At 46.8% G+C, this 12,057-nt stretch overlaps 1 protein-coding gene across 1 annotated transcript in view; it reads left to right on the forward strand.

The window, feature by feature from the left end:
• The first annotated feature begins 2,017 nt into the window (after positions 1-2,017).
• Positions 2,018-12,057, forward strand: part of LOC142251097 (cytochrome P450 2G1-like) — a 49,459-nt gene continuing 39,419 nt past the window's right edge. Inside the window, exon 1 of the mRNA XM_075323610.1 lies at positions 2,018-2,234. Within this exon, the coding sequence (XP_075179725.1) occupies positions 2,058-2,234 (177 nt within the window). The 5' untranslated portion in view covers positions 2,018-2,057. The remainder of the gene's footprint in view (positions 2,235-12,057) is intronic.

Genomic DNA, 12,057 nt, shown 5'->3' on the forward strand with positions numbered 1-12,057 from the left:
CACACTGTACAATACGGGATCTGATTTCCCCCACACTGTACAAGACAGGATATGGTCTTTCCTCACACTGTACAATATGGGATCTTATCTCCCCCACTGTACAATATGGGATTTGATCTCCCCACACTATACAATACGGGATCCGATTTCCCCCACACTGTACAATACGGGATCTGATCTCCCCCACACTGTATAATACAGGATCTGATCTCCCCCACACTGTACAATATGGATCTGGTCTTCCCCACACTGTGCAATACAGGATCTGATCTCCCCAACATTGTACAATATGGGATCTAATCTCCCCCACACTGTACAATATGGGATCTGATCTCCCCCACACTGTATAATATGGATCTGGTCTTCCCCACACTGTGCAATACAGGATCTGATCTCCCCCACACTGTACAATATGGGATCTAATCTCCCCCACACTGTGCAATATGGGATCTGATCTCCCCCACACTGTATAATATAGGATCTGATGTCCCCCATACTGTACAATACGGGATCTGGTCTTCCCGAACATTGTACAATACAGGATCTGATCTTCCCCACACTGTACAATACGAGATCTGATCTCCCCCACGCTGTGCAGTACGAGATCCGATCTTCCCCACACTACAATACGGGATCTGATCTCCCCCCACACTGTACAATACAGGATCTGATATCCCCCACACTTTACAATACGGGATCTGATCTTTCCCACACTGTACAATACAGGATCTTATCTCCCTCACACTGTTAATCTGGGATCTGATCTCCCCACACTGTACAATATGGGACCTAATTTCCTCCACACTGTAAAATACGGGATCTGGTCTTCCCCCACACTGTACAATACGGGATCTGGTCTTCTCCCAAACTGTACAATATGGGATCTGGTCTTCCCCCACACTGTACAATATGGGATCTGATCTCCCCCACACTGTACAATACGGGATCTAATCTCCCCCACACTGTGCAATATGGGATCTGATCTCCCCCACACTGTATAATATAGGATCTGATGTCCCCCATACTGTACAATACGGGATCTGGTCTTCCCGAACATTGTACAATACAGGATCTGATCTTCCCCACACTGTACAATACGAGATCTGATCTTCCCCACACTGTGCAGTACGAGATCCGATCTTCCCCACACTGTACAATACGGGATCTGATCTCCCCCCACACTGTACAACACAGGATCTGATATCCCCCACACTTTACAATACGGGATCTGATCTCCCCCCACACTGTACAATACAGGATCTGATATCTCCCACACTGTACAATACAGGATCTTATCTCCCTCACACTGTTAATCTGGGATCTGATCTCCCCACACTGTACAATATGGGACCTAATTTCCTCCACACTGTAAAATACGGGATCTGGTCTTCCCCCACACTGTACAATACGGGATCTGGTCTTCTCCCAAACTGTACAATACGGGATCTGGTCTTTCCCCATACTGTACAATACGGGATCTGATCTCCCCCACACTGTACAATACGGGATCTGATCTCCCCCACACTGTGCAATATGGGATCTGATCTCCCCCACACTGTACAATACGGGATCTGATCTCCCCCACACTGTACAATACGGGATCTGATCTCCCCCACACTGTACATTAGAGTATTAGATTGTTTTATTGGTTTGCTGCATTGTTAATTGTGTGAGGATTCTAGCCCACCGGACACTGTAGTGTACAGTTGTGAATTATACAGGCTTTTTGTGCTTCCCATTTGTCCAGTACTGGAATGTCTTATGCCTCTTGTTCAGCATTGCTCTTATCCTTGGATTACCTCCAGGTTGCTCTATTAATAACATCTAAACCTAGCACACAATCACAATTTAATTTTGTGAGCAAGCCAAATTGAATAATCTAACGGTAACACCATCAGATTCCACCCTACGACCTAGTAGATAAAAATATTGGCTTGATGTCTGAACACAGAATGTACTGTAGCTCTGATATCTGTTTATACAGGGATCACTGATTAACATAAAACCGTACAGTAGATCGGGCAGGACGCACATAACTCACTGTGCAGTTGTTAAGGATGGACCTTACCTGGTTTGTGTCCTTGCTCCTGGCATTCATCATTTCATCTTTCATCTACTCTACATGGAATTCCATATACAGAGGACGGAACCTGCCTCCGGGTCCAACACCTTTACCCATCATTGGAAATGTCCTGCATATTAAAAGAGGGGAAATGGTCAAGTCCTTGATGGAGGTCAGTTTTAATAGGGTAGATCGTAGATCTGAAAATTGAATATACATATTTATATAGCCAGTTGGATATCAGGAAAACAATGGGGTTTAGTTACTTTAATTTAAAAGAAGAATATTATTTTTCTTCATTTTTTTCGGCATGTGGCCCATTTATTAGACAATTGAAAAAAAGTTCTTTTGTGTTTTCCCTCATCTGAAGTTTTCTATTTTGTTTGATAAAGTAGTTTAGGTTTTAGATGATTTTACACAGATTTCTAAGTTTAAACTTTTTAAAAAGTCTCCTAATTAGATGAATGGCCTAGAAACTGGAATTAAAGTGTTTTATTTAACAACTAGTTGTAGTACCCGGCGTTGCCCCGGGATAGTAACTGTCTCTCTGTTTCTCTCCCAGTCTCTGTCTATCTCTCTCTCTCTCTCTCTTTGTCTCTCTATCTCTTTCCCTGTCTGTCTGCCTCTTTCCCTGTCTGTCTCTTTCCCTGTCTCTGTCTGTCTCTTTCCCTGTCTGTCTGTCTGTCTCGCTATCTCTTTCCCTGTCTGTCTTTTTCCCTGTCTGTCTGCCTCTTTCCCTGTTTGTCTGTCTCTTTCCCTGTCTGTCTGTCTCTTTCCCTGTCTGTCTGATTCTTTCCCTGTCTGTTTGTCTGTCTCCCTACCTCTTTCACTGTCTGTCTCTTCCCTTGTCTGTTTCTTTCCCTATCTGTCTCTTTCACTGTCTGTCTGTCTCTTTCCCTGTCTTTCTCATTCACTGTCTGTCTCTTTCCCTGTCTGTCTGTCTGTCTTTCTATCTCTTTCCCTGTCTGTCTCTTCCCCTATCTGTCTCTTTCCCTGTCTGTCTGCCTCTTTTCCTGTCTGTGTCTGTCTCTTTCCCTGTTTGTCTCTTTCCCTGTCTGTTTCTTTCCTTGTCTCTCTGTCTGTGTCTGTCTGTCTCTTTCCCTGGCTGCATTGTGACATGCCAACATTGGACTTAAGTACGTGGCTGTGCATTCTTCAAAAAGTTCTGGCTGCACAGTGGCCCCCAGCTCCATTGACTTTAATGGAGGCAGGTTTTTGGCGAATAACTGTAAAGCGCGGGGTTAAAAGTTCCCCTCAAAACACAGTCTGTGATGTTCCCTGAGTCCAATGGAGTGTCTGTGCAAAATTTTGTGATTGTCCATGTGACAGTGCAAATTCCTTTAGCGGACACACACACACACACACACACACACACACACACACATACACACATACACACATACATAAATGCATACACTCAGCTTTATATAATAGATCTACAAACCTTAAAAAACATAGTATGACTTTTTGAAGATTGGCACCAAACTCAATGGGTCTAGTTCATCATAGCATTTCCACCAGTATTTGGCATGAATAGCTCTCAATAAGTGACCTTTGATTTCTAACATTGATTAAATAATTTGCGCCTTTTTTTCAAGTTGTACTTTGTAGTTTAGATAAGATTCCGATTCTAACATCAATGCGGCATTTCCAGATGTTTTTGACACAATCATTATGTGACTTTTTTTTTTTTTAAAGTAAAAAAAATTGGCCAAACTCTATTCTAGTCCTCCCCTTGTTTGATTTCATTTACACCAGATATTTTGACATTTTGTGAAATGTGACTTTTGCCCCTAAAATATCATTAAATCAGTTAAAGAAAAGAAAAAAAAAATACAATTTTCGGCCTTATGCCAAAATATTGATTTGCTTGTGCCATTTTGTTGAATTAAAAAAATAAATACAACTTAAAAATGTCACCAATAAAATGACACCATCAATAGCAGTGTAATGATACTTCTTAATTATGAAAAAAGTCCATAAAACCTTAAAATATCATAAAAAAAATAAATACCAGCTATAAAGAGTTAATAGTCAATATAATAAAAATATTGTATCAGGTCAATTTCATGAGAATACTATGAAAATAAAAAAATGGAAAAAAACAACACTAAGGGAGAAAAAAATGTTCCGAATGTATACAAATATAGAAATATAAACAGGTTCCATATGTATAAACTACAGTGTATATATAACTATAAACAGGTTCCGTATTCATAGAAATATATAAATATAAACATGTTCCTTATGTATAAATAATATATAAATATAAACATGTTCTGTATGTATAAAAAAAATAAATATAAATGAGTTCCATATCTATAAATAATATATAAATATAAACATGTTCCGTATGTATAAATAATATATAAATATAAACATGTTCTCTATGTATAAAAAATAAATATAAATGAGTTCCATATCTATAAATAATATATAAATATAAACATGTTCCGTATGTATAAATAATATATAAATATAAACATGTTCTCTATGTATAAAAAATAAATATAAATGAGTTCCATATCTATAAATAATATATAAATATAAACATGTTCTCTATGTATAAAAAATAAATACATATAAATGAGTTCCATATCTATAAATAATATATAAATATAAACATGTTCTGTATGTATAAAAAAAATATAAATGAGTTCCATATGTATAAAAATATATAAATATAAACATGTTCCGTATGTATAAAAATATATAAATATAAATATGCTCCGTATGTATAAATAATAAATAAATATAAACATGTTCTGTATGTATAAAAAATAAATAAATATCAATGAGTTCCATATGTACAAAAATATATAAATATAAATGAGTTCCTTATTTATAAAAATATATAAACATGTTCCATATGTATAAAAATATATAAATATAAACATGTTCCGTATGTATAAAAATATATAAATATAAACATGTTCTGTATGTATAAAACATAAATATAAATGAGTTCCATATGTAAAAAAATATATAAATATAAATGAGTTCATTATTTATAAAAATATATAAACACTAGAAGGTGGCCCGATTCTACGCATCGGGTATTTTAGAATTTACGTATTGTGTAGTTCATGTATGATTTTTGTTATAGATATAGATATATATATATATATATATATAAATATATATATATAGATGTTGTTGTGTGTAGTTACCAAGTGTTTGTGTGGGGGCTGTACATGTTCTGGGTGTTGTCTGGGTGTGGCGGGGGGTGAGAGCGGTGTTGTATGTGTGTTGCGTGTGTTGCGTTGTTTGTGGAGCGCTGTGTGTCTGTCGCGTTGTGTGTGTGTGTGTTGCGCGGTTTGTGTGGGTGTGGTGTGTTTTGGGGGGAGGTATGTTTTGTGCAATGTGTGTGTTGTGCGGTATGTGCGTATATTTATGTATGCCGCGGTGTTCGTGTGTTGGGTGTTGTGTGTGTGCAGCGTTGTCTGTGTGTGTGGGTGTCTGTGTATGGCGGTGTTTGTGGTTCCCTGTGTGTGTGTGTGTGTGTGTTGGGGGGAGGTGTGCACCTCCCATCGTGCTCCATCCCCCATGCTGCGCACCCCCCATCATGCCCCATCCCCTATGCTGCGCATTCCCCATCGTGCTCCATCCCCCATGCTGCGCACCCCCCATCGTGCTCCATCCCCCATGCTGCGCACTCCCCATCGTGCTCCATCCTCCATGCTGCGCACTCCCCATCGTGCTCCATCCTCCATGCTGCGCACTCCCCATCATGCTCCATCCCCCATGCTGCGCACCCCCCATCGTGCTACATCCCCCATGCTGCGCACCCCCCATCGTGCTACATCCCCCATGCTGCGCACTTCCCATCGTGCTACATCCCCCATGCTGCGCACTGCCCATCGTGCTACATCCCCCATGCTGCACACTCCCCATCGTGCTACATCCCCCATGCTGCGCACCCCCCATCGTGCTACATCCCCCATCGTGCTACATCCCCCATCGTGCTACATCCCCCATGCTGCGCACCCGCCATCGTGCTCCATCCGCCATGCTGCGCACTCCCCATCGTGCTACATCCGCCATGCTGCGCACTCCCCATCGTGCTACATCCCCCATGCTGCGCACTCCCCATCATGCTACATCCCCCATGCTGCGCACTCCCCATCGTGCTACATCCCCCATGCTGCGCACTCCCCATCGTGCTACATCCCCATGCTGCGCACCCCCCATCGTGCTACATCCCCCATCGTGCTACATCCCCCATCGTGCTACATCCCCCATGCTGCGCACTCCCCATCATGCTACATCCCCCATGCTGCGCACCCGCCATCGTGCTCCATCCGCCATGCTGCGCACTCCCCATCGTGCTACATCCCCCATGCTGCGCACTCCCCATCGTGCTACATCCCCCATGCTGCGCACCTCTCCATCGTGCTACATCCCCCATGCTGCGCACTCCCCATCGTACTACATCCCCCATGCTGCACACTCCCCATCGTGCTACATCCCCCATGCTGCGCACTCCCCATCGTGCTACATCCCCCATGCTGCGCACTCCCCATCGTGCTACATCCCCCATGCTGCGCACTCCCCATCGTGCTACATCCCCCATGCTGCGCACCCCCCATCGTGCTCCATTCCCCATGCTGCGCACCCCCCATCGTGCTACATCCCCCATGCTGCGCACTCCCCATCGTGCTACATCCCCCATGCTGCGCACTCCCAATCGTGCTACATCCCCCATGCTGCGCACCCCATCGTACTACATCCCCCATGCTGCGCACCCCCCATCGTGCTACATTCCCCATGCTATAATAGATCTCCTATTATACTCAGAGAGGAGTATAATAGGAGGACTGTAATAGGAGGAGTATTCCTGGGGGGAGAGGAGTATAATGACGGCTCCCTGCACATGTGTACCGGGAGCCGGTGTACACTGGTAACTATGATACACATCGGGTAACTAAGGGACCTTAGTTACCCGATGTGTATAATGGTTACCAGCGTTCACGGGCTCCGTCAAGATCCCAGCATCGCAAGGTTATGTCTGGCGCTGCTGGGATCGTGACGGAGCCGGTGTACACTGGTAACTATGATACACATCGGGTAACCAAGGGACCTTAGTTACCCGATGTGTATAATGGTTACCAGCGTTCACGGGCTCCGTCAAGATCCCAGCATCGCAAGGTTATGTCTGGCACTGCTGGGATCGTGACGGAGCCGGTGTAGAAGCAAGCGATATCCCAGGATGTTGTGAGTGTGTGGATGTGATGTGTGAGGTGTGTGTGAGAGTGAGTGTGATCTGATGTGTGTGTGTGTACTCACCTGGGAGTCGGAGCTCCGTGTCAGTTGGGCCAGAGCGAGCGTGCATTGCGTGAGGGGGGCGGGGCCTGCAGAGAGCCGGGGCGAGAGGCCAATCCGTGTGGGGGGGTGGGGCCATGGCGAGCCCAGCGGCCAATCAGCTTTTTGTCACTGTAAGGACACAATTTTGGAGCATGACAGACAGACAGACAGAATAAGGCAATTATATATATAGACTAGAAGGTGGCCCGATTCTACGCATCGGGTATTCTAGAATTTACGTATTGTGTAGTTCATGTATGATTTTTGTTATATATATATATATAGATGTTGTTGTGTGTAGTTACCAAGTGTTTGTGTAGGGCGCTGTACATGTTCTGGGTGTGGCGGGGGGTGAGAGCGGTGTTGTATGTGTGTTGCGTGTGTTGCGTTGTTTGTGGAGCGCTGTGTGTCTGTAGCGTTGTGTGTGTGTGTTGTGCGGTTTGTGTGTGTGTGGTGTGTTTTGGGGGGAGGTATGTTTTGAGCAATGTGTGTGTTGTGCGGTATGTGCGTATATTTGTGTGTGCTGCAGTGTTTGTGTGTTGGGTGTTGTGTGTGTGCAGCGTTGTCTGTGTGTGTGGGTGTCTGTGTAGGGCGTTGTTTGTGGTTCCCAGTGTGTGTGTGTTGTGCAGTGCGCGTGTGTGTGTGTGTGTTGGGGGGAGGTGTGCACCTCCCATCGTGCTCCATCCCCCATGCTGCGCACCCCCCATCGTGCTCCATCCCCCATGCAGCGCACTCCCCATCATGCTGCATCCCCCATGCTGCGCACTCCCAAACGTGCTCCATCCGCCATGCTGCGCACTCCCAAACGTGGTCCATCCGCCATGCTGCGCACTCCCAAACGTGCTCCATCCGCCATGCTGCGCACTCCCCATCGTGCTCTATCCGCCATGCTGCGCACTCCCAAACGTGCTCCATCCCCCATGCTGCGCACCCCCATCGTGCTCCATCCCCCATGCAGCGCACTCCCCATCGTGCTGCATCCCCTATGCTGCGCATTCCCAAACGTGGTCCATCCGCCATGCTGCGCACTCCCAAACGTGGTCCATCCGCCATGCTGCGCACTCCCAAACGTGCTCCATCCGCCATACTGCGCACTCCCCATCGTGCTGCATCCCCCATGCTGCGCACTCCCAAACGTGCTCCATCCGCCATGCTGTGCACTCCCCATCGTGCTCTATCCGCCATGCTGCGCACTCCCAAACGTGCTCCATCCGCCATGCTGCGCACTCCCAAACGTGCTCCATCCGCCATGCTGCGCACTCCCAAACGTGGTCCATCCGCCATGCTGCGCACTCCCAAACATGCTCCATCCGCCATGCTGCGCACTCCCCAACGTGCTCCATCTGCCATACTGCGCACTCCCAAACGTGCTCCATCCGCCATACTGCGCACTCCCCATCGTGCACCATCCGGCATGCTGCGCACTCCCAAACGTGCTCCATCCGCCATGCTGCGCACTCCCAAACGTGCTCCATCCGTCATGCTGCACACTCCCAAACGTGCTCCATCCGCCATGCTGCGCACTCCCAAACGTGCTCCATCCGCCATGCTGCGCACTCCCAAACGTGGTCCATCCGCCATGCTGCGCACTCCCAAACGTGGTCCATCCGCTATGCTGCGCACTCCCAAACGTGGTCCATCCGCCATGCTGCTCACTCCCAAACGTGCTCCATCCGCCATGCTGCGCACTCCCAAACGTGCTCCATCCGCCATGCTGCTCACTCCCAAACGTGCTCCATCCGCCATGCTGCGCACTCCCAAACGTGCTCCATCCTCCATGCTGCGCACTTCCAAACGTGGTCCATCCGCCATGCTGCGCACTCCCAAACGTGCTCCATCCTCCATGCTGAGCACTCCCAAACGTGGTCCATCCGCCATGCTGCGCACTCCCAAACGTGCTCCATCCCCATGCTACGCACTCCCCATCGTGCTCCATCCCCCATGCTGCGCACCCCCCATCGTGCTCCATCCCCCATGCTGCACCAGCATCAGCCTCTCTGCCCGCAGCATCAGCCTCTCTGCACACAGCATCAGCCTCTCTCCTCCCAGCATCAGCCTCTCTCCTCCCAGCATCAGCCTCTCTCCTCACAGCATCAGCCTCTCTCCTCCCAGCATCAGCCTTTTCTGTCCCTAGCATCAGCCTCTCTCCTCCCAGCCTACCCCAGCCTCAGCCTCCCTCAGCATCAGCCTCTCTTCTCTCAGCCTCCCCCCTCCCAGCCTTCCCCAGGATCAGCCTCTCTCAGCCCAGCATCAGCCTCTCTCCTACCAGCATCAGCCTCTCCTCTCTGTCCCCAGCATCAGCCTCTCTCCTCCCAGCCTTCCCCAGCATCAGCCTCTCTCCTCCCAGCCTCTCTCTCTTCCCAGCCTCCCCCAGCATCAGCCTCCCCCAGCATCAGCCTCTCTCCTTCCAGCCTCCCCCAGCATCAGCCTCCCTCTCCCAGCCTTCCCCAGGATCAGCCTCTCTCCTCCCAGCCTCCGTCCTCCCAGCCTCCCCCAGCATCAGCCTCCCCCAGCATCAGCCTCTCTCCTTCCAGCCTCCCCCAGCATCACCCTCTCTCCTTCCAGCCTCCCCCAGCATCAGCCTCCCTCTCCCAGTTTTCCCCAGGATCAGCCTCTCTCCTCCCAGCCTCCGTCCTCCCAGCCTTCCCCAGCATCAGCTTTCCCCTCCCAGCCTCCCTCAGCATCAGCCTTCCCCAGCATCAGCCTCTCTCCTCCCAGCCTCAGCCTCTCTCCTTCCAGCCTCCCTCAGCATCAGCCTCCTCTTCCCAGCGTTCCCCAGGATCAGCCTCTCTCCTCCCAGCCTCCTTCAGCATGAGCCTTCCCCTCCCAGTCTCCCCCAGCATCAGCCTCCCCCTCCCAGCCTTCCCCAAGATCAGCCTCTCTGCTCCCAGCCTCCTCCAGCACGACGTGCTCCTCTGCCGACACTCACACACACACCCGATCGCATACACTCACACACACAACCGATCGCATACACTCACACACAACCGATCGCATACACTCACACACACCCGATCGCATACACTCACACACACAGACACTGACGAAATCGCACATACGCGCTCACACTCACAACATCCGGAGATACCACATGCTTCTGGCCATGTGATCCTCCGTCAGGTTCTGGAAGGTCACAGCAGCACAGTATCGAGGCCGAGAAGCAAGCGATATCGCCGGATGCTGTGAGTGTGTGGATGCGATGTGATGTGTGTGTGAGGTGTGTGTGAGGTGTGTGTGAGGTGTGTGTGAGGTGTGTGTGAGAGTGAGTGTGATCTGATGTGTGTGTATGTGTGTGTGTGTGCTGTTATGTGTGTGCGTGTGGATCTTCCGCCGCTGCAGGACCTTGATGCGCTTGTAACCATGCTAGCATGGTTACCAGCTGGTAACTATGCTAGCATGGTTACCAACGTATCCCGTCCCCCGCTCGCACGGGAGCCCACACCAGCATACGGCGGCAAAGCCAGCAATGCGAGGGTAAGTGTCGGCTGGGTTGGCGGCGTACGCTGATGTGGGCTCCCGAAGGGGGGGGGGGGGAAGTACAGTACTCACCTGGGAGTCGCGGCTCCGTGACAGCCGTGACAGTTCGGGGAATGCGTGGGGGGGGGAGGGGGGCGGGGCCAGGGCTAGCGTGCATTGCGTGAGGGGGCGGGGCGTGGCGTGGCCGAATTGCCAATGCCTGCAGGGTGCCGGGGCGAGAGGCCAATCTGTGGGGGGGGCGGAGCCTGGGCGAGCGGCTGGCCAATCCGTGTGGGGGCGCAGCCTGGGCGAGCGGCCAATCCGTGTGGGGGGGCGGGGCCATTACGAGCCCAGCGGCCAATCAGCTTTGTGTCACCGTAAGGACACAATTTTGGAGCATGACAGACAGACAGACAGACAGAATAAGGCAATTATATATATAAATGTTCCATATGTATAAAAATATATAAATATAAACATGCTCTGTATGTATAAAAAATAAATAAATATAAATGAGTTCCTTATTTATAAAAATATATAAATATAAACATGTTGCGTATGTATAATTATAAATATAAACATATTCCCCTTATTTATAAAAAATATCTATCTATATATATATATATATATATATATATATATGTGTAAACGCATTCTGTATGTATAAAATATATATATAAATATAAACATGTTCCATAATTCTAAAAATACTAAAATATAAACATGTTGCTTATTAAATATAAACATGCTCTGTATGTATAAATAATATTTAAATATAAACATGTTCTGTATGTATAATAAATAAATAAATAAAAATGATTTCCATATGTACTAAAATAAATATATATAAACATGTTCCGCATGTATAAAAATATATACCGTAAATAAAAACATGTTCTATATTCATAAAAATATATAAATATAAACATGTTCCGTATAAATAAAATTGTATAAATATAAACATGTTGCGTATGTATAATAATATATAAATATAAACATAATCCTCATTTTTAAAATATATATATGTAAATGTGTTCTGTATGTGTAAAATATATATATATATATATATATTTATTTATTTATATATACATATATATATATATATATATATATAAATATAAACATGTTCCATAATTATAATAAGAATAAAATATAAACATGTTACTTATTTATAAAAATATATAAATATAAACATGTGCCATATTTTTAAAAATATATAAATATAAACTGTCCGT

The sequence above is a fragment of the Anomaloglossus baeobatrachus genome, chromosome 9, assembly GCF_048569485.1.
Source record: "Anomaloglossus baeobatrachus isolate aAnoBae1 chromosome 9, aAnoBae1.hap1, whole genome shotgun sequence".
Lineage (NCBI taxonomy): Eukaryota > Metazoa > Chordata > Amphibia > Anura > Aromobatidae > Anomaloglossus > Anomaloglossus baeobatrachus.